The sequence below is a fragment of the Cicer arietinum genome, chromosome 4 (genome assembly GCF_000331145.2).
Source record: "Cicer arietinum cultivar CDC Frontier isolate Library 1 chromosome 4, Cicar.CDCFrontier_v2.0, whole genome shotgun sequence".
Lineage (NCBI taxonomy): Eukaryota > Viridiplantae > Streptophyta > Magnoliopsida > Fabales > Fabaceae > Cicer > Cicer arietinum.
In genome coordinates this window covers 1,963,735-1,987,468 of record NC_021163.2, presented here as the reverse complement: position 1 = coordinate 1,987,468, position 23,734 = coordinate 1,963,735, and the positions used below count along the sequence as shown (strand labels likewise).

Here is a 23,734-nt window from a genome sequence, read left to right as displayed (position 1 = left end):
ATGATAACCATATATGATTATTATATCACATTGGTTAATTAATATTATTTTTTAAACTATTTACAGGAAAAATATAATCAAATATTCGTATAAGTTTCCTTGTGGATTCTAGTTTTATGTTTTGGGGCACTTATCCATTTTACTTCAACAACAAAATTTTGAAACATTTTATCCATTTTAAAACGAGTGAATGTTCAATATTTTTATACGTAAACATTAGAAAAACAATAGCTAGAAAGACATATTTAGGGAGGCCCTTTAAAATTATTAATAAATCAAATAATTTTAGGAAGTCATTTTTGTTATTTATAATCTTTCTTAATTCTTATTAAATACCGTCATATTATAATTTTATCAAACTATTTATATTATTATATCCTAATATAGTAATATACTACAATAATTTCATGAATGTAATGATAAATTATAACTTTAATAAACTCACTTAAATTTTTTAAATCATTTAAATTTTATATTCGACTAAAAACTACACTTTGAACATATGTGTAATAAAAGTAGAAGACATGATAATAAGTAAAAATGTTTAATTTTAGGGTGAAATTGACGGATGTAAATTCACAAAAAATACATGGTATAATTTTTTGCAAATTCTTGGTAGTCCATTGTGTGAAATCAATTTTACCATACAACTAAATATACACTCCATCAAGCTATCAATAGATGTGCGTGACTAATTAATTAACTTAACTGCATAAAATGATAGAGTCATTCTTGTATAGTCACAAGACTAAATATATAGTATTTAGACATTCATACAAAAATATACTATGTTTAAAAAAAAAATTGTATATATGTGTAAATAATATACATTTGGTCTTGTGAGTTGTGACTATGCAAAATTTGCTCTTAGATGATGATAGTTTAGGGTCTAAAACCTTTTGTCTAAAATAATGACGTGAACAATAATTTTTATTGCAATGATAAACTTATATGAATTCAAATTATATATTTATTAATATTTTCAATATGTTAATTTACACAAATATTAATTTTTTAAAGAATACAAATATTAAATATTTCAAAGATATTTAAATGCGTTAATAAAAAATAAATTTGAAAAAGCCATCATTTGAAGTTAAACTTTATGAAAAGCTAAATTGGACTTAAAAAACATTTATTATAAACTAATTAAAATCACTTATTCTAGAACTCAACCCAACCTGGCTGGCCGCCTATTTCATCCTATGCTCTAAATCTATTGTTATGATTTTATTTCTATAATTTATGTTTGATTATATATTATTATATATAGAGTTTATTATCATGTTCTTATTTGTCAATAAGTCTATTCAGAAATAGATGAAATATTATATTTGGAGGCTTAAATTTCATAGTCAACATAAAAGGTTTGGAGATACTCTCAAAGACCAATGCTCTACATATGTTTAAAAAATCCTTGTTGATTTATATTACTATATTTTCATATTCCCCCACCCCCACCCCCACCGGCTCACCCAGCTGCAACCCAATATAGCTTTGGTGGCTGAGTGCTGCTATGTGCTACTGCTGACGCTTGTTTACACGCTCATCTCAAACGCGTGTGCACCGGGAAGTACAAAAATATATTTGAACGCGAATAATAGATAGAATACTTATACTTATTCACAGTGAAGAATATTTTTTAAATACAAAAATTTTATTTTATTTTTTAAATTATCATAATTATTTTGTGACACATATATATGAATTTATGTCATTAATTATTTTAAATATTTTATTAATTATTAAATTATTAATTATTTAATTAATATATATTTTAACAACCATTAAAAATATTTTTTAAATAGTTAATATTGTGTATTTGAATTATTAATTAAATATATATTTAAAAAGTTATCAGTAATATTATTTTAATCGTATAAAATATTAAAAGTGAGTGAATCATATACATGGTGTGTCTGTGTTCTAATAACACTTGAGGAATATATATTTTTTATTATTATAATTATGTTAATTATTAATTTATTTTGTTAAGGACGTTAATTATTAATTAATATATATATAGTGGGACTTTAAGCTGAATATAATATTTCATTGACAGTAACGTGTCTGCCATGTTGGCATAGGCAAACAACCACCGTCCGATAAAGGGGGCAGACAACGGTACCAGTAGCGCCGAAAGATTTAAAGCAAATCTGAGCCATCCCTGGCTTTGCGAAGTAATATGTGAATCGAGAAAGTGAAACATTCAACATCTTTTTTTGAGTCAAATAAAAAAAAAAAAAACATCTTTCCCTTTTTCCATATATTGGCCCTCTTCAGTAAAAATAAAAAGTAGTACTATTTTTACTTTATTTTTTTCACACAAATTTTTACTTACTTTATATTATTTGTTATTTTAAAGTATTAATTTACAAAGCATAAATCTTTTCTTAAGTAAGCTAAAATTTTAATTGTAACTGAGATAATTAAAGAATTACCATTTTTCATTATATTTTTTTATTGATTGTATCTTAATTTATTTAATAATTACTTTTTTTACTAAATATATCTATTAACTACTTAAATAAGGGAAATGTTGTATAATAAAAAGTGAAATTAACAAAAAATACTATGAAGATTTGAAATTGATTGATTTATTTTATTATAACTCGTGCTCTTCACTAAATATGAAGTTTTTTTTTTAGATTCCGCGCATTACCTTTATTCTAAAAGTTAATCTCAATAAATATTTTATTAATAAAGATATTTAATCAATATATCTAGTTTAGTATAGAAACTATGACCATATAGTTAGTAATTTTTTAGAAAAAAGTCCAATTTATTTTTATCACGAAAAAGTCCAAAGTTACACGCCACTTTATTTTTTTAAGGAAGGAGAGAGTAGGAGTACATATTAAAAAGGGAAGATCAGATTATTAAATAGTTAATCATGCATTAAATAATTCCCCGACGAATAAAGCAAACGTAATGAAACTAAAATAAAAAGAGAAGAGACGTGAAGAGAAGAAGTGCACTTTTACTAGTTTCACAAAAAGGCTCTGCTTCATCCCTGCCAAAATAGACACCCACCGTCTACGGTCTATTTCCACTATCGCGCCGCCGTTTCTATTCGAAACTGATTCGCCAGTGAGTTTGATTACATGAGAGAACAAATCATAAGCTCATGGATAGAACCAGAGAATCTAGAAGATCATCCATGGCACCTTCTATCAATGGATTTCCCAAACGCACACATCGAAATATTCCTCTCAGAGATTCTTCCGGTAATTAAACGATTCTTTTCCCTTCTTCTGTTTTCTCTTTACGCTTTTTTCTGTTGTTTTATATGATTTGCGTCAAATTTTTAATCTCTGATAGAGGAAGGAGCTGTCGAGTTGAGAGAAGCTTCGAGTAAGAGAGAAACGAATCGGTATGGAGATAGGGATTCGTCAAACAGGAGCAAGAGGAGGAGAGACTCTCACTCTCACAGAGACGAAAGCGAACAAAGCACCGAAGAGAGTATCGGAAATGAACAAGACGACGACGTTCGAGATGCTGGTTTATTTCGGATCCGTTCCTCCAATACCACGCTTTTTGTTTCCGATCAAAACCATCGCCGGAGTTTCACGCCGGCGAAGCTTCCGCCGTTCAATAGAAACGATGAGATGATCGGCGTCGCAGTTCCAAGGAAAGCTCGTTCAGGTTGATACAATGCAAATGCGGTTTTTCACTTTTTCGTATAACTATTTTTTTTTTCTTTCCTTTTTTGCACTCTATTCCACTCGTTTTTGGTTCTCAGTGAGCGGAATTTTATTGACTATTTTTTTGTTTTTGACGTGTTTCCGCAGCTTCTGTGAAAAGGTCACACGATAGTTGGATCTCCGGGGCCGGTGGAGGAGAGGAGCTGAGTTTCCGGAGACGATTGAATTCTCCGGGAAGAGAAAGTGTTGAACCATCGGCCTTGGCTTCTTTGAGTGTTTCTGCTAAGCAGACGAAGGTCTGCTCTTTTTTCTTTTTGTGTTTTTTTTTTTCAATATGTTTGAATTAGAATTTGAAGGACTGAGTTTTCAATTTTCATGTGTATGTTATGTTGCAGAAAGGGATTGGAGCTGTTGCTAAGATATCAAAATCTTCTTCTTCAGACATGGAGATTGAGATAGCAGAGCTTTTATACGGTTTGATGACTTCCAAGAACCATGAGTCTTCATCCCAAAAGCTTGAAACAACCATCAATCACAACACCTCCACGGATGCTGCTGGTGGGTTTGATTTTTTGAAGATTTTCTCTCTATTCTTTGCTTGTGTGTTCGTGTGTTTGTGTGTATGTTTGGACTGATTTTATTGCCTTTTTTTTATTATCAGATAAGAAAAAATCAGAAGACTACAATTCTACTGAAGAGTTGGTCAGAATTCAGAGTGAGCAACCTGCTGATGTGGCCTGCCATGAAAATGGATTATCAGAAGTTACAAAAGAGGACATTGGGGAAGACAAAGTGAATTCCTGGGTGGGATTTGGTGGTGCTTCAGCTGATGGAAGACCTTTATCCACCACACGGGGGTCGCAATCATGTTCCAAGTTGGATGCTGATAAACAGGATTCAGCATCTACCATAGTGTGAGCACCAATTAATACTTGTTTTTATTTTCTTGCTCTTGAATACTTGTACTGGATACCTGATCAATGGCCTTATTTGCTTGTGCCTCAATTTATTAGGATGTCTACTGTCCCGGAGGATAAAACCCTGAGAGCAGGCAAGTTTGAGATAGATTTGATGGTGAGGATCGTTCTTATTTGCATTCCATTTCCGTTGCTTTTTACTGTCAAATAGCTAAGAAGGGTGCCTTTTTCTAACAGGCTCCTCCTCCTACGATGCTGTCTCCAGAAGGAGATGACCCGTCACGGGGTGATTTAACATCAGAAACTAAAAATTTGGCACCAATCATGGAAATGGTGAGTAGGTTGACTATAAATCTTGGAATTGTACTTAATCTCCCATTTATTTGAACTCCAACTTACCACAACTTCTGATGCAGAAGAGGGAGGATAATATCAAGGTTGAAGACAAGGTGGAAAGAACAGTTACAGTAGAGAAAATTTCGGAAGAAATTGAAGAAGCAGCAAAGATGGTTGCATTTAAGGAGAAGTTGGATGGGCTAAAACATTATTTGGAGATGCCAAAAAATGACAATGACATAAAGACAAACAATAAATTAGAAGAGCAGGATAGGAATAAGGAACAACCTACTGCATTGTCAAATACGAAAGTGGAGAAAATTGGTAAATAATTTGATTTTTGTAATATACAGGATGAGTATCAACTCTGATTTTGACCCACTTGTTGATTGTTTTAGAAGTCTCTTACGTTTCTTTTCTTATTCAGCTCATTCTAGTTCGGTGCCTCTATCAGCAGCTGTATCAGGACCACCGGGCAGTGTCCCTCCTATTGGGTATTAGATCGTCATTTTTCGAAGACTTTTCTTACCTCTATAAATTTACTCCATATTGGCCATATGACTCATCAATAACCCGACTATGCTCAGGTCAATAACTATGATTGGCAGAAACATGCCACCCATGCAGACAATTCGGAAGGCGAATGAAACTACAGGATCATCCACAACAACACAGGTATTATAATTTCTCACAGTTTTGTTCTTCTAGTTGTAATTATCTGAGTCATGTCTTTATTCTCGCTAGTAATGATATACTGGCACCCTACATATCTACATGTAACAGTATGGTGAACAATTCCTTCATAATTCAAACCTGCAGCATGTGAATTTTGGTCTCTCTCAACCACAACCAAAGAAATGTGCAACCCATTATTACATTGCTCGTAGCATCCTACACCAGCAGTTCACAAAGACGGACCTCCTTTTGCCAGCAGCTATTGGCTCTGGTACACTTAGTGCCACAAAACTCAACGTCAACTGTGCTCCATCTGCAGAACGTATGGTCGTTAGCAAGCAATCTCAAAAACACTTGCTGGGTTTAGACCTAAGCGGTACACAAGATAAGGAGTTGGATGCCACATGTGATCAAAATCTCACTGCAACTAAAAGTTCTAATAATGTCAATCCAGTGGATTCAACACATAGGATGCAGTTTGTGCTACAACAAGGCCCACACCCTGGGTCAACTGAGAATCTAGTGGTATGATCTTGTAATTTTATTGCTTCTGTACAGTTGAAAAATAGGGTGTTACCCATTTTATTTAGTACTCCGATAGGTCTTTTTGTAAAGTAATAAGCTGTAATTTTGAATGTAGCATGGTCCTGCTTTCCTATTTTCTCCTGCCAATTATCAAGCATCAGTTGCAACAGCTACTAATCAGGCAGGAGGTGTGGATTCTCCCAACAATGCTTCCTCATATAGTAGGTCCCAGAGTTCAGTTGCTGGATCTCCTTGTACCTCCTCAACTTTGCCAGCAGCTGCTACTGCAATGAGCTTTAGCTACCATCAGTTTTTGGCCAATAATTCTCCTTATGCAACAATAGTTCACAATAACGGGTATTCATTCCCTATTTCAACTACTTCTCTTGGAGCAACTGCAGCAATCAGAGGTGCAAGCCCAGCACAAGCAACACATATACTCAGCGGGCCTTTGTACTCTTCTCAAATATTCCATCCTCTTCAGTATCCACAACAGCACTCTCGCTCTCAAGCGCAAGTGCAACCAAGTTATCTTACTGCACAGCTATCAAGTAGTTCATCATCTCATATGCAGCAGTCACATGGTGGTGCACAAGTGAATGGTAATAATAATATCTTGACTTCTACAACTGCGGAACAACAGTCACAAAAGCAACAGACTCCACAGTCTCATTCTCACCAGCAAGAGACTGTGGTGAGTGTAAAGAATACACCATCTGTTACTAATCTAACATCTTACCCCTTAAAGAATTTGCAAGGGCAGAACTTTACAATTCCAGTTCAGCCAGTGAACTTTTCTTTCAAGCCATGTGCAACATCTGATAATGTTGTTCGCAACAGTGGAAGTTTTGGTGACAAGCAGCAACCAGCTTTAAAGGGGGGAGTTGAGATTATACCATCTCAAGCATTTGCAGTATCACTTGCTGCATTTAATGGAGCCAATCTTCCTTCAAACCTCAACTTCTCATCCATGAAACAGAACCCACTGGTAATTCAAAGCCTGCCTGATGTTGCAAAGCAAGGATATCAAGCTGCAAGTACACCTCACATTGTTCAGCAGCAGACTTATTCGATTACTGGAGAAAAGAGAGGAAATTCCTCCCACCAAGATGATGAAAAGAAAACCATTCATGGTAAGTCGTCAACTAATGGGCCAACAACCCTTGTTTTTGATAACTCGTCAAAGAATATTAACTTTGTGCTATCTCCTTCCAATGGAAACTGGCCTAGTCACTCCATTGTTTCAACTGTGATGACAACCATGCCTTTTTCCAGTAATACTTCAAGTTCTCAACCGTCATCACAATTGCTTCAGCTTCAGAAGCAGCATGGTATGCAACCTGCCACGGCTACTCGAAATAAAGCTTCATCCACCAATACTGCTTCTGCCATGAAATTTGCAAACAATGGCCCTGTTTTCTCACAAAGTCATGTTCAATGCAAAAGTTCTAACCAAACTTCTCACTCTAAGATCAACACAACAGGTTCTCATGTTCATCACACATCTAGTATAACATCCAAGACTCCAAGCACCAAAAAAATTTCACAGGGTCATATGCAAATTTCTTTTGGGGGAGATTACACGACTTCTCTGCCATCCCAAGGGCCACAACTCAGTAACAACCACCCTTTGTGTACAACAGCAGGAGGAACTCTATTTAATGGGGGAAGCTTGAAACCAAACTCGGAAGGTTGGAAAGTCGATTCGTCAGCGAACACTTCACAGTTACAACCAACTGAGAATTCTTCTTCTGGGAGTGGCCAAAAATCTTCTCCAGTTTGTGGGAGAAATGTTCCATCAATCTTAAGCTCATGTCCCAGCCACCTATCTGAGATGAAGTAATAGAAATCAGAATTTATCCTATACCAAGGCAGAATAAATTCTCTCCAATTCTACTCATAATCTTTTGTAATCAGCATATAATCTGGAGGGTTTTGCAGCTACCGCTTCATGTTCAAGCTGCAGTTGTTGGATCTGTTACCGTCTTTGTGGTGGTTCTCCACATTCATTAAGGTCACAAGTCAATTTGAAGGAAAAAGTTAATGTATAGCTTATATCACATTGGTGAAAGGTACGAGGGTTTTGTTGCTGGTCATAGCAGCCTTGTCCTAGAGCTTTACTTGCCGTTCTTTTCTAGGTGGCAATGATATATGATTATATGAGAGGTGTAAAGGCAAGGCAATGTTGATGTCGGATGCTCTCATCTGAAATTCAATGTGGTGATAGGACGTATGTTAAGGAAGTTGACAAAGAAATGTTGTGGATAATGAAAGGAAGTTGGGATCTATTAGGCCTGCAATTTTGAAAAAGTAGGGACCGCTTACTATATTGTCATATTTCTTGGTAGGGTTCTACATTCTAGTGGGGTATAATTATATTGACATATAAAAGCAATTCTATTAATATGTACATATATGATTTTTTTGTTTCCCACAAGAGATGTACTTATATTCATTTTTTAATGAAAAAACTGCAATTATTTATCATTTTTGTTGTTATAGATAGCCGCCCCAAATGAGAGCAAGCTCGATGTCGATGTTTGGTTCATCTTTTTGCTTTTTTGCGTTTTTTATTGCTTAAATCCTCCTAAAGTGCATGTTATTTTCCCGAGAAGCCTTATTTTTTATTTCGAAATTAAGAAAGCTAAAAAATATTTCTTAAAATAAATTAAATGAAATTGAAATGTTATATTTATGAGATTATTTTTCAATTGTTTTAAAATTTCAAATATATTGCAAAATATGAATTTACCCCTCTAGAACCCTCCCTCAACTCTAAAATCCAAACTTTTAAACATAATCTTAAAACTCCTCTATCTATTCTTTTTCCTATGATTAAAATTATCCGATCTCGTCTTTTATGTGATTCATTATTTAAAACCCTTAAAATTGCTCGCATGTGAAAGGAAAGACTTTAGCCTTCAGGCATTTAAATTTCAATGCTATAAATCACCAATTTCCCATGTCTTGACTTTACTAGTTTTCTATGGATATTTTCTGGATTTGTCTGTTTAGGTGTTCTTCTTATCTGTCACTTTATTCTTGGGGTTGAGTACATTTGTCGCTTAAACTTTCTTTGATGAAAGGCAGGTATAGTTTCTACAATTACATCAGCGAGCACATAAAGGTGAAAAAAATTAGGGGAACTAATCCAGGAGCAAAATTGCGGGTATAATTCTTCAAATGTTCCAAAGTAGATTATAGTATTTGCAATCTAAGAATTGTTAGCTTTGGTGGTCATATTAGAACCGGGGATGGTGATTGAATTATTGGTTTTCATGATTACATTGATTTTTTTAAATATTCATCATAGCGAGTTTGTGGCTCTTTTTTTTTTTAATAGTATTTAGATTGAATGTATAAAAAGCATAAAGAGAGAAAAAGAACAATATATTACATGAGCAAGAGCAACCATTACTTGTCTCTACTTTCTACACTTATCAAGCAACCATCATCGATAAGGGTGGAATAGGCTGGACTGGCTAACAGAAAACTGTGACATTTCTATCTCAGGCCCAAGCTTGACTTTTTTTTTTAATAGACAAGGCAAGACTTAAAAAAAAAATTTATTTAGTTAAAAATATAACACTACATATCTCGTAAAAAGACTTTTGAGTTTATCAAGTTTACTTAATTAAATAATTATAAATATTATTTAATTGATATTTTTGTTAGATATTGAATTTTTAATAGTTTAAACATATTAACATTTTTTAATTTTTCATATATTTAAATGTATTATTATAAAATAAAATTGAAGTAAGACGTCATATAAAATCAGATTCTCTACAATGTTATATTAAATATTAAAATAAAACTTAATTTTATTGATATAATAATTTATCAGTCTATTTAAAGATACTACATTCCTCCCTTTTTATAAGCAGATATTAATAAAAAGTAATAGTATAGTTAATCTCTTGATTTTGTGTTAATTTTCTTAGAACAACCCCTGAATTTAAATGTATTAAATCCGATTTTTCATAATCTAAGAAAATTAGTAGTATTAATAAGAGTATGTATAAAAAAAAATAGTAAAAACACTTAGTAAATCGAAAGGATGTTTATATTTAGGGACAATTATTTTTCCTAAACAATTCTTATAATTAGGAACAAAGGTAGTATGAGATGACTTATTCAAATATGTTTTTAAAAAAATACAATTTTAAGTAGACGAGTCATACCAAATTTTCATCAAACTCATACTTGAGCCTAAAATGTAAGTTTACGGTAGTAGACCACAAACCAGACTTAACACTGAAATTTTTGAGGATTTTACTTGCTATCCTATTTGTATGTGTCACACCCAAAACACTTGAAAAAACAATTTTATCTTTTTATCATATATAAAAACTTGATTTTTTTTACCTATCACTTATTTCAAATGTGAAAGGTTTGAAAACATTTTTCATATCCAAAATTTCAAATTACATAAATCTTTTGAAAGTTTGATAATGAACTAAAGTTTTAAAAATTGTGAAAAAATAATTGCTAAATTTTTAAATCTGTTGAAGTAAAAAAATGATAAGTAAAAAAAATTTCAAGTTTTGATATATGATAAAAATGGTAAAATTTTCTTTTTACGTGTTTTGAAGGATGATAGGTGCATGTGGAGATGACAAATTGAAACCTCTAAAAAAAATTTGATAGATCAAACTTAAACTTTACAAAACCTAACTCGAAATAGTCTATTTACTCCTCTATTTATATCAATATAAAATATGATTTACATAACAATATTATATGAGTAAAGAAATGTCTTCCCTTTATTTATTTGAAAAAGTTATTTTAATTCTATTTAATATATGACTTTAATGATCTTCAACAAATAGTTTAATGAGCATAAATTTTCCGCTACATATAAAGAGAGTTAATTATTTTTCTATGTGATATCATTAATCATAAAATGCAATTACCAATATGGAGTTATATATTCCATTGTTAAACTCATTTATTGCATATCTTTTAAGTCCATCAATATTAATGGACTAAGACCCTACCAAAATTAACTTCGTAAAAAAAAATATAAAATATAAAATAAAGAAAAATTGAAAGAAGATAAATGATCTATTTAAAAAGATGCATAAAATAATTTATAATTTATAATTGGCTTAATTGCACTTTTGGTCCCCTATTATAGGTAAAAATCGAAAGTAGTACCCCATTTTATTTGTCCTCAGTTTTAGTCCCTCAAACCGAATTTGAGTCTAAAAAAGATATTTAATAACTGTTATTTTGTCATAAATTTAAATTTTTTATTAATTTATAATATTTTTTTATAAACTAATTTAAATTTATTTTCTTTTATCAATTAAATTATATACTCTTGTCACATAATTATTAAATATAAATATTTTACATCTTTTTTTCATTCAAAACTTTTCTCCATCAAATATATTAATTTAATTGCTCACAAATTTAAATTCAAATTTTTAGCCAAATGAAGCAATTGCCCACAAAAATGGATTATCTCTCAATTTCTTCACAGTTACCCCATCTCTCTCTCTCACACACCTTTGGAGGCTCTACCATCAAGGTATCATTGTTTTCCTTCTCTGTTACTGCATCCTCTCGATCCCTCTTCTCCTTCTTCCTTTTTGTTGTTGTAAATTCATAGTTTGTTTTTGCACATTATTTATGTTAAATTTACTTATTTTATCTTCATAAGATGAAGAATGCGAAAAAGAAGAAGCAAAAGCCACTTGCAGGGAATCTCATAGAAATATTGAGGCTAATTAACGTCTTTTGCATTTATAGTATTGTTTTCTTATTGATGGATAAAGTTTATATAACGAACAATATATGGATTTATGGACAAGCGTGCTTGATGATTACATGCCTTCGGTATCTTTATTTAAATTTGAGGTTGATTATATAATGCTCAAATCATATGTTTTTTAAATGAGTTTTTTTTGTTCAATTTTAAAAAACTTTTCTTAAAATCTAAGTTTGTAGTTGTTTGCTTAGTTTCTCTGGTCTAATTGCATTAAGTGGTTAGAACTATTTTAAACTCGTTGATTTTATTGTAGGATCTAAAGATGCAACTATGTGGTACTAAAACAAAGTTTTCATTTTTTGCATTTAATTCTTTTATAATTGTGCATTTAATTAGACGAGATCAATGAAGAGATCTGTGTTTTTATTGAGATTTGTGGTCTGTGCAACTATTTTCTATTCCATATGTTAATATATAAGAATATTAAAGATCGGCCATTTTCCTTTAAAAAAGAAAGTAAAATGTATTTCTCTTCTTTTAAAAAAATAATAATATGTATTTCTCTTTGTGTAACGCTTGACACTCGTCAATCGTTTGTGATGGTGCAACACTTGTGAATGTGATTGACTATTTTTTATTTTAATTATAATATTATTATATATTTATTATTGTATCCTGTTGTTAAATTCTATCATTATAGAATTGAATATAGATGTGTTCAATATATTTTAAAATAAAACTTTAGCAAATAAAAATTAATTTAATAATAATAAACAAAAAACATATCATATTGATAAGTTTTAGATTACAGGAAAATAAATTTTTTAAGTTGCTAAATTCAACATATGTTAAACAATAATTGATATACATTTTATTATTATTTGAGAATGTCATTTTACATTTTTAAATTAATTGAACCGTTACTTTTATCAAACATTTTAATTAATTTGTCTATTATCAATTATAAACTTTAATTTCACCATGTATCACTTACCTTATCAACTATCCTTTGACTATAACCAAACAAAACCAAAGATAATTTAAGTGAAATAGAGAGTTGTCAAGTATTAGTTTAGAATTCAAAATTGTGAGCATCAAACAATTTGAGACTTTAAATTTAAGTATTAATAAAATACTTTTTTATATTGTACCTCGTTAATCAATTTACTCTTTTCGTCAAGTGATTCTCTTAAGTGTAGTAAAGTGTCACGTTAAGTGACATCGTTGTTATCCATGTCATATGTAGACTTGTCCACGTCATTATATATATCCAACTTTCATATATATATATATATATATATATATCTTTCTCAAAATGTGAAATTTCTAATTCATAAAAATTGTCAAATCCAAATATACCATCTCTTTTTTTCCCAAAATCTATATTCCCTAATTTATTAATCTAGAAAATGAATGATAGAGGTGATAGAGATCTCTATAAATTTTGCATGAGGTTTGTTAGTTGTTGAGATATTTTTTCTACTCTACGCCTCAATCTTACGTAGTCTAAACTCAAGAGTTAAAACTAATAGAAATTGTTTATTATGTATTGTGATGTAATCTTTTTACTAATTCTATCTTAATTATGATTTAGATAATATCTATAATATTTTGATGTTATGTGGTACTAAAATCGACCTTGTTGTGATATATTTAGTGTGATTTTGCATTACAATTACAAATCATTTAAAATATAAAAGGTGATTAAAAGATGTGACACCTTACAATTGTTAGCAAAAAGAGGAATATAGTGCCACCACTGACCATTTTGTAAACTAGGGAATAGAGATTTTGATAGAAAAAGACCATATATTCGGTTTTGGATTTAAAAATTATTTATTTTGAAGATAAAAAATATATAGTAACGTTAGAAATTATAGACAAAATATTTCCTAAAATTTATTACATATATAGATAAAATGTTTCATTTGATTTGGACAAGTTTCCATGTGAAGATTAGATTGGCAAACATTAGACAAAAATAGACGTATAATCTTTTAAGTTTTACTAATTTTTTTTTTATATTTTTTATGTTTATTTTATTTTAGTTTGGTCTTGAAGTTGTATATTATTTATACATTCATCAAATCTTATAAATTATCTATATTTTTTAATTTTTTTTATATCAATTTAAACATATTTAGAACCTTAAAAGCAAAGTAATAAAAATCTATTAATGTTATGAATGTTTTTAACTTCTTTTTTTCACATGCAAAGTAATTTGAACAATCAATTTATTTTATGATAGTAACTCAAAAACAATTTTAAATTAAAAAATTATATATTTAATTTAATATATTTTAAAGAATCAAACCATAAAAATAAAATTAAAATTAACTAAACTAAAATTGAATTAAATTTAAAAGTTAGTACAATAAATTGGATCCCCAAATTACACTAGACTCACGATTTAAGCTCTGAAATGGGTGGTTTAATGATTTACATAAATTAAAGAAAATCTACCAAATCAATCCTAATATCATTGATTTTGTTACATAAAAGAAACCTCTCGTATACGATAAACACATCAAGCTAATTCTTTCCAAAATATTCGCAGCACAATAATACAGTAGCAATTTGTCCAAACAAAACCCTAAATGACCCAACTTATGGTTTGACTTTAGATTGAAATCAACCATTCAATTGAAAACACAAAGGAGAGGGAGATGACGGCGACGGCGAAGCCGCAAGAACCGATGGCGACGAGCACCACCAGCAGCACCAACACCCAACCATACAAACCCTACCGTCACTTCAAAACCCTAACAGCACACAACCGCGCCGTTTCCTGCGTCAAATTCTCCAACGACGGAACACTCCTCGCCTCCGCCTCCCTCGACAAAACCCTAATTATTTGGTCCTCCGCCAATTTATCTCTCCTCCACCGTCTCATCGGCCACTCCGAAGGCATCTCCGATCTGGCCTGGTCATCCGACTCTCACTACATCTGCTCCGCCTCCGACGACCGGACAATCCGTATTTGGGACGTTATTGGCGGTGACTGTGTCAAAACCCTCCGCGGTCACTCACACGTAGTTTTCTGCGTTAACTTTAATCCTCAGTCCAATTTAATTGTCTCTGGTTCGTTCGATGAGACGGTTAGAGTTTGGGAAGTGAAGACCGGTACGTGTATCCACGTCATCAAAGCTCACACTATGCCTGTTACTTCCGTTCACTTCAATCGTGATAGTTCTCTCATCGTTTCCAGTAGTCACGATGGGTCTTGTAAGATTTGGGATACAAATTCCGGTGCTATATTGAAGACTCTAATTGATGATAAGCTTCCTGCTGTTTCCTTCGCCAAATTCTCTCCCAATGGAAAATTTATACTGGTTGCTACTCTCAATGACACTCTTGTGAGTTAAATTTCCTTTCTTTTTTTTTTAATTCAATTCAAGTTATGTTGCTTCTTTTTTATATCAATACGTTGGATCCATAGTCATACTCACAAGGTTTTAAATAGCTTTAAATAGATGTTGTGTTACGTTACTGTCATCGTGTTGTGAATTAATCACAACATTTAAAGAATCTTATTAAAATTATTTGTACTATCATATAATATATGATACTAATTGAGATATGAGAGAACATCAGAATTAGAGAGGAAGGTAAGATAGTGTTTAGATATATTCTGAAAATGTGTTCTCTATCCAATTGAGGTAGAAAAAGCAGGATTCTCTGATTATTTTTCTTCATAAAAATGGCATTTTGTCGCGGGCGTCGCAGTCAGTTTCCGCAATTTTTCTTCACATCCTTAAAACGAGGAAACGGTACTGGCCGACCTCTCTGTCGCCTCCATTTTCTCCACTGTGGACTGTTTTTTAAAACCTTCATTGCTATGTTTTTGTTGTTTTAGGGGTTTGAAATTTTCTATATATTTATCTTTTTGTTTATCTTTGGCTCTGTTTGGATAAACAACTTAAGTAAGTTATGTTTAAGTTATTTATATAACAAAGGATAAAATTAAGTCAAACTGATTCTATACAAGTTATAATAAAGCTTATGAAAATAAGGTGAAAACTAGTTTTAGACATGTCATAAGTTGTTTCCGTAAACTATCTTGTACTGTTTCACTAGTATAAATTCAAATAAGTTGTTCTGAACTGTTTTCTCTCAGATTGTGCTTTTACTTCCTATTGATTGCAGAAATTTATAAAATTTGTGGAAATAGCTGAGATTAATCATTCTAGTGTAATGGTTTGTCCTAGATGAAATTTATCTTTCTATTATTGTCTTTATTGATCGCAATAGGATGTGTTGAGATAAGGAATTGGTTGTTATCATGTTTTGATTAACAACTTAATTAAGCTCTTACTGTAGTATAACTTCTTTGTAAGCTGTTTCTACAATTGATTAGCGAACAGAGGATACACTCTGCATAAGCTAGCATAAGTTGTGCCTAGAAGTTATTTTGGGAGCTCATAAAAATATTAATACTTTTTATGGGGGTATGTTTGGATGGAGGGTTTTGGAGGGGAAGGAAGAGGAAGTCTTATTTTTCTTTTGTAAATTAAGGAAGATATAAAATGTTCTTAAAAATGAATTATGATTGAAATGTTATACAATCATTTAACATGTTATTCTTTCAAAAAAAATTAAAATCTCAAAACCCCAAAGCAGCTCTTTCAAATATGTCTTCACTCTTCAGTCACTACTAGTCCTTCTGGCATATTTTGAATTGAAAACTTGGAAACTATGATCTTGTCTGAGGTTTTGTTGTGGTTGATGTAATGGTTGCTTATATTTTTGTTATGTTTTGTTAATGTCTAATGGAGTTTTAGTTTAGTTTTTTTTCTATGAATTATTAGTTTTGGTTGATTGCGGATTTTCTTCGAAAATTTCCCTGACAATATGAAATTTGTTGGTGCAGAAGCTATGGAACTATGCCGCTGGAAAATTTTTGAGAATATTTTCAGGCCATGTGAATAGAGTGTACTGCATAACTTCCACATTTTCTGTGACAAATGGAACATATATTGTCGGTGGTTCAGAAGATCGATGTGTTTATTTGTGGGATCTGAAGCAGAAAAATTTGATTCAGAAACTTGAAGGCCATACAGATACTGTAATATCTGTAACCTGCCATCCCACTGAGAATAAAATTGCTTCTGCCGGCCTTGACGGTGATAGAACTGTGAGGATTTGGGTGCAGGATTCTTGAATAATAGCAAAACTTTAAGGGGTTATTGTCCTCTTATTTCATACAATATGAGGATGTTCCCATTTATATGCTTCATTTTTTTAGTGTAGATGCATGATAGAGGTGCCTTAATAATTAGAATAACTGTTGTTAGTTACATTTCGGGGTGTATAGACTTATGATGTTAGAAAATAACATTACTCCAAAAGGGAAAATTTGACATGGATGCAAGTAGTATCGGACAGGCCTGTTCCGATCGAGAAGTTCAAAAATAGATTCATTTTCATCCATCTGGACGTGGTTAGGTTAGGGCGAGTGATGGGTAGCAAATTGGGCGGATAGAAAAACCAGTGACAAGAAATAGAAAAAATCAAACAGGTCCAGGGACATATCAGTGAAGCAAAAATACATGTATAATTCTGAGATTAACTCAATTTCCACTTAAATTATTTAAGTTTTCTTTATTTTGATTTGGTCTTTTAAATTACTCTTTGAACTATTAGTTTTTTATTTCAATTTCTTATGACAATTAGTTCAATGAAAAGTTTATGATAATTTGAAATTTTATTAAATATTGTATTAACATATTAATCTTTTAAAAAATATTTATCAAATCTTTTAAATAATATATTTTTTATTTTTTTTACAATAATTTAAACATGCTTATAAAAATAAAAACAAGATAATAAAAATCTGTCTAAATAATTAATGTCATTAATTTTTTTTTATAAGCAAAATAGTTTTGACAATCAATTTATTGCGATGTTTTGATTAAATGTTCATATTTTATAACAGTAATTTGTAGAGAAAAAAATTAAATTTAAAGACTATGTGTTTAATTTAATATATTTTAAAGATTAATAATGTAAATAAATATAATTTAAAGGAGCAAATTGAAAAAGAAAATTAAATATTTAAACGAAAATTAAAAGTAAGATTTAAAGAATTACATGTATATTTGTATCCATCAATTATCGTCCACCAAAATATTCTAAATAATAGATCTAAATTTTTCTTAATTTATTTATCTAATAATATCACATTTCAGTACAAGAAAAAGGGAAAGTAGAGCAGAAAAGTTATGAAGTTTATCAAATTATTTCTATTCCGCATTATTATATAAAATTGTGTAGTTGTTAGGTTGAAAAGATAACTTCACGAACATATATACAATCAAACATAACTATCTATTTTCACTAATCATATCCCTGGATTATGCCAAATAACTAACCCGTGCACAAACTCACAGTTATTAATTCTTGCACCGGTAGACAAGTAGCACCAAAATGTCGTTCGAAGGTAGTTAAATTGTTAGCAAAATGAGAATATTTATAAGAGAAACTATTAACAATAACTTAGAGATCAATGAATTAGATAGATATATGTTATATGACATATTATTATTATATCATTTATTCTATGTAGTCAATTATGTTCAGTGAGACAAAGTTTGGTTGTTGTCGTATAGTAAAAAAGTCATATAGAAGTGGTATTTGAGTTGATAAATACACCATTTAGAGAAGTCTGTTACTTGTATTAAGAGAAATAATATTTTGACGTACAAATTTGACATCAAAATTTAACAACTTAGATGATTAATGTAACTTAAATATGTATTTAATGAATATAACAGGGTGTCGAAATTCTTTAACTATCTACTAAGTTCAATTAACTATAATTTTAAATATTATTAACTATGATTTTTATGTGTATTTGAACCCGAATCATTGTTAATGAATATCATGTACATTTAAATATTTGAAATCATGTATATTGAATCATCATTTGAATTATTAGATAGTTAATAAGTTATGAATCTTACTATAATCATTAATCATTAATTATTTACCTTACTATAATCATTAATCATTTACTGAAGATAATTAAACAAACTTTAAATTGTGTTAACCATATAAATTTTGTTATATTGTATTTTACCTTCTTTTCTATGTGGTTTGTGTGCTCAAGTTTTTCCTTTCTTCTCTAGCTCCACATCTATTTTAATTTTCAAATTAAAGGTGTTGAATCATTCATTCACATTCTCTCTGTCAGTCTTTACAAATATATTATTATATGATCTTTCCTACACTTTGCTTGTGTGTTAGATTATCATTAAGAATTGATCCTTGAATCTGTCAAAAAAAAAAAAAACATGTGTTGTGTAACAACTAAAAAAAAAGCCAACCATCCAATTCTTCTTTGAGTCTCTTTTACATTTGCTCAAGTTACACATATCATATTAGTTCATTATAACCAAAAGTTAAAAGTGTTGTCAGAATACATACGTTTATGTCTAATGAGTTAAAAGGAAGAGTTTAATCCTCGTACATTATTTTACATACTGACATCTAATTAAAAAACCATTATTTTTTCATGTTATATTATCAATTTTAAAATAACCATACAAAATAAAAGTAATGTAACATAGTGAATTCTCATTTAATTGAATGTCAATGCAAAACAATTAGACTTAAGAGTGCATGCTCTTTAATTCCTAAAACAAACGTGAGTGAAAATTCAATGTTACAATGATAAGGTTTGATAAGGTGGTTTGAGAGATTTACAATTTCACATTACACGAATAATAACAATTTCTGAAGCCGATTTAGAAACAATAAGAAGGGATTACATAAGTTTTAGCATAAAGAAAATCAAGAGCATGTAATTAGCAATATAAGAAAAGGAACAAGTATAGAAGTTCCAATTTATATCGTTGTTGAAAGAAAATTGTGACTAACAAACAGTATTATTGACTATTCATTCTTCCAAGCATACAAAACCAAAGAGAATCCAAAATCTTTCAACTGTGAATCCAAAACTGATTGAACTTCCCACAGCTTCTCAGTTGAAATGCAAGTTTGGAACAAAAAAACAGCATTTCCAATAGCATTTCCAAAAAGCCAATTATGCACATCCCAAAACACTTCAACAGGAACACCATCCACCAAAATGGTGTGATTCCCTCTGAATTTCCACTTGAGTCTCTTCACTTTCATCACTGTCTTACTATCAATTCTAATCACAAGACATGGTTCATTAAGCCCAACAAGATCACACTCAATTTTGACATCATGAACTTGACCCTTGTCAAAAAATTTAACCTTTGTGCCATAAAACATCTTCCCAAAAATATGTTCTTTCTTTCCAATAAAAACAGCACTAGAATGAGAATCAACAACGAAGTTACTTTTATTGTGAATCTTCTTGCATGCTTCATTTTTCAGATCTCCTAAGAGCAACACCATTTCATGATTGAAAACAACTGCTAAATAAAATCCCTCTAATGGTTCAGGCCCAGAACCAAATTTAGCAAAACTAAAGTCCCAAAAGATCTCAACTTTACCAAATTGAACCTCCAAATTCTTTGACCCTTTTCTCTTTGAGAACAACCATGGTTTTATTTCAACTTTGCAGAGACAATGGTTGATCAAATCATCAATTCCAACACTTAGGCCTTGACCCATCAGAGTTTTTGTCCATGAAACTGTGATAAAACAAGAATGGTCTCTTAATTTGCATAGATAAACACAAGTAACAGCATTTTGAGGTGCTCTTATTGTGGAACTTGACGAATCAGCAACCTGAACACCATTTTCTCCAAAACAAGAAGGAAACTCCTTCATAGCAAAAAGTAACAAAATTTTCTGAAAAAGTTTCTGGTTTTTTGTCTCTCTATGTCAAAAAGCAAAAAAGTTGTCTTTTTTTCCTTGAACACATCAACAAAACAAAAGGGGAAGTTTCTGGGTCTTTTGGGTAGCCAAAAAAAAGTTGATTTTTGAAATGGGGTTTGAACTGATTTTGTTTCTTGAGAATGGGATGGTAAAGGGAAGGGACAGATAAAGAGAGATAGATTTTTTGCTTTATCTGACAACTTTTGTGGCTAACTTGAGTAATACCCAAAAGAAGGAATGATTGAAATAGTGTAGAGAACCTACTAAAAGGAAGGAATTGTTAGTGAAAGTAGAAGTAGTGTTGCTTTAACCACATGGGGTAGAGGTACCAAAACAAAGATAAAACCTACAAATAGAATTGCCCTATGCTATGGCTATGATTGCTTTTGATGCAAAAAAAACTGTCAATTATTTTGAATATAAATTCATAGCACCTTTATTAATACAGATGCTAAATTGTTATCTACCAAATTTTCATTACTAGTAATATTGAGATATAAGGTGTTTAAAGAATGTGATTTAATTAAAAATAAATTGTTTTGAGAATTTAAATTAAAATCTTAATTAAAAAAATTATTAGTTATATTTTATTTATCTTTTAATTGAATTGAAAATTCTTACACCTCGGTTCCTCTTAGAAGTATAGGATTGAAGTAAAAAAAAATATCATATAATATAAATGTCATTAATTATGATGACCTTTATGTTATATTGTTTAATAGTTCATTTGAACTAAATATATTATTTTTTATTTATTTTAAAAATAATATTAAATTTTATTATAATTAACTCATTCATCTGAAAAGTCTTGATTAAATTAAAATATCTAATATAAATTTTTTTTATTAACTTTTATATTATTTAAGGCCCTCTATATTAAAATTTTGAAAAAAATAAATTACATTTTTGCTTATACGAGAGAGTGCCTATTTTATTAATTATTTAATAATTTTGCTATTGTTGTTAATATAACTAAACCTTCAATTAGAATATCTCTTATATTTGATATATGGAAATATAATAAATAGATCATACACTATTATCAATCTATTATTAAAAAAATAATAGTTCAAAAATTAATTTGATGAATTAAAAATAGATTAGAGATGTTTGTTATATTTCTACATTTATTGGACTAAATTGTGGGAGAAAATGATAGTTTAAAAAGTATCAAATCGGATGTTTAATTTTTTTTAATTATTATTAAATGCAAATATAGTCTTCATATTTTTACATATACACAAATTTATTTTGAAATATAGTCCTCTAATCTGTAAAAATTTAATTTATTCTGATATCTAAATTTTAGATTTTTTTTTTGGCTGATTTGTCAGCTGAATAATGAACTAATTTTAAAAAAAACAATACTTAAATATAAAAATTAAATAATAAGATTTAGTCCCACATACGCATTGCAACATCACTCAATAACTTGGCAGGTAATTTTTCAATTTGACACCATTAACAAAAATAAATTCTAAATTTAGTGGTAAATTTTTTTGAAATTTTAAAATTTAAGAGACTATTTTTTGAATTTAGAAATTCAACGACTAAAATATCGAATTAGCAACAATGAAAGACCCAAAGTAATTTTAATAATAATAATAATAATAATAATAATAATAATAATAATAATAATAATAATAATAATAATAATAATAATAATAATAATAATAATAATAATTATTATTATTATTATTATTATTATTATTATTATTATTATTATTATTATTATTATTATTATTATTATTATTATTATTATTATTATTATTATCATCATCATCATCATCAGTACTTCTACTACATTACATACACATAAAATAAACTTAATGAAATGAACAAAACAAAACATGATAAATTTTATTTTAAAACCATTTTCATTAACAATAATGTATTAGTTAAGTGGTTTCTTTTCAAATAAAGTTTATCCAATCTCGTGTGTTTTACATAACCAATTTGGCACAAATTATAGCTTAGAACTCACAGTTGTTTTAGTAATGATGATCACAAGTTATTTACTTATAAATTGGCATGATCACATATTTGTTGGGAAATTTGAGTATTGTAAGACTTCATATCCCACATGTATTAAAAAATGGGTTCAAATCCCACTAGCTTTTAATCAATTTGCTGAATTTTCCTTTGACCTTAGAATTTAAATAAACCATGGTTACTTAAACAATAAATCATCTCATTTCTATTATTAACCTAACCCATCCATTGCACAAATGGAGTGGGATGAGACTATTCTTCAAAGATTTTGTAAGGTATTGTGGCATATTGCATGCCTTTTAACCATCATATACAATAATTAATTTCGTGACATAATGAAATATCTTTGATAAACAAAACTATGAATTATATATAGGTGTCCCATCAAGCAAAAATGGTACTATTTGACTGTTCAGCTTTATTTTTTATGAGAAAGATTGGAATCAAAATAGAAGAGAAAAAAAGAGAAGAAATTGTGACTTTCTCATGTTTGTTAAAACAGAAAGAAAAAAAATAAGTGGGGTCCTAATTGATAGTTTCAGCAGCACTAGGATTTTAATGTTTGTCCAAACTTTGATTATTTAAATAAGAAAATATAGAGAAAATATTTGTGATGTAAAATAATAAACAACAAAACTCTTTGTGTGATAGATATTTGAGTGATGTGTTTCTCCTTTTCCTTAAATAATACTTTTTTAGATTAATAGAAATTAATATATTTAATCTATAAAGTAAATATATTAATTTTTATTAATTTAAATATCTCTTATAAAAAGAAATGAAAATAGTAGTTGCAGTAAATAAATAACCAAGAAGGAATGTGTACCATCTCCAACTTTGTTCTAATTTAATTCTTAGCTAACAATTTCTTCTTTTATTATCAATTATTCCTCTTTCTAAAATAATTTCATTACTACTTTTTTTAGTACATGAAGGCTCATTTTTAGTTGTGACATAATTTTTTTTAAGGACGAAGTTCTGACATAATTGAACATTTATACACCTAAAAACTTTATGGACATCTCTACTCTAATTCTTTGTGGTGAAAGCCATATATCGAAATAATTTCTCTATACTGACTATAGAGTTTTTTTTAGTTTTTAAAATATATATATATA

The 23,734-nt window shown here is 29.7% G+C and overlaps 3 protein-coding genes across 5 annotated transcripts; 2 read left to right on the top strand and 1 right to left on the bottom strand.

Moving 5' to 3' along the window:
- Positions 1-2,913: 2,913 nt before the first annotated feature.
- Positions 2,914-8,584, top strand: LOC101504248 (protein TIME FOR COFFEE). Of its 3 annotated transcripts, none has more exons than XM_012714327.3 (12): positions 2,914-3,227; positions 3,322-3,645; positions 3,792-3,940; positions 4,040-4,202; positions 4,306-4,558; positions 4,658-4,718; positions 4,799-4,894; positions 4,981-5,221; positions 5,325-5,391; positions 5,485-5,572; positions 5,681-6,097; positions 6,213-8,584. In XM_012714327.3, exons 1-12 carry the CDS (start codon positions 3,128-3,130, stop codon positions 7,938-7,940), a joined length of 3,687 nt encoding a protein of 1,228 aa, XP_012569781.1. In that variant the 5' UTR covers positions 2,914-3,127; the 3' UTR covers positions 7,941-8,584. The 3 variants fall into 3 exon arrangements, with proteins under 3 accessions (XP_012569781.1, XP_012569782.1, XP_012569780.1); XM_012714328.3 differs by having other exon boundaries at positions 4,978-5,221; positions 5,717-6,097; XM_012714326.3 differs by having other exon boundaries at positions 4,978-5,221.
- A 5,698-nt stretch (positions 8,585-14,282) lies between these two features.
- Positions 14,283-17,417, top strand: LOC101503930 (COMPASS-like H3K4 histone methylase component WDR5B). Its single transcript, XM_004495141.4, has 2 exons — positions 14,283-15,169; positions 16,684-17,417. The coding sequence occupies exons 1-2, from the start codon at positions 14,480-14,482 to the stop codon at positions 16,972-16,974; spliced, it is 981 nt and encodes a 326-aa protein (XP_004495198.1). The 5' UTR covers positions 14,283-14,479; the 3' UTR covers positions 16,975-17,417.
- A 2,046-nt stretch (positions 17,418-19,463) lies between these two features.
- Positions 19,464-21,008, bottom strand: LOC101503605 (uncharacterized). The gene has a single exon (XM_004495140.4). The coding sequence runs from the start codon at positions 20,574-20,576 to the stop codon at positions 19,707-19,709; it is 870 nt and encodes a 289-aa protein (XP_004495197.1). The 5' UTR covers positions 20,577-21,008; the 3' UTR covers positions 19,464-19,706.
- Positions 21,009-23,734: the final 2,726 nt, after the last annotated feature.

What these genes read in the sequence shown, in the direction of transcription:
- LOC101504248 (XM_012714326.3), top strand. Translation starts at nt 3,128, where the DNA reads ATGGATAGAACCAGAGAATCTAGAAGATCATCCATGGCACCTTCTATC. An exon ending in TCCAAGGAAAGCTCGTTCAG is followed by an intron (nt 3,646 to 3,791) that starts GTTGATACAATG and finishes GTGTTTCCGCAG; the next exon opens with CTTCTGTGAAAAGGTCACAC. An exon ending in GATCATCCACAACAACACAG is followed by an intron (nt 5,573 to 5,680) that starts GTATTATAATTT and finishes TACATGTAACAG; the next exon opens with TATGGTGAACAATTCCTTCA.
- LOC101503605 (XM_004495140.4), bottom strand. Translation starts at nt 20,576, where the DNA reads ATGAAGGAGTTTCCTTCTTGTTTTGGAGAAAATGGTGTTCAGGTTGCT.
- LOC101503930 (XM_004495141.4), top strand. Translation starts at nt 14,480, where the DNA reads ATGACGGCGACGGCGAAGCCGCAAGAACCGATGGCGACGAGCACCACC. An exon ending in CTACTCTCAATGACACTCTT is followed by an intron (nt 15,170 to 16,683) that starts GTGAGTTAAATT and finishes TTGTTGGTGCAG; the next exon opens with AAGCTATGGAACTATGCCGC.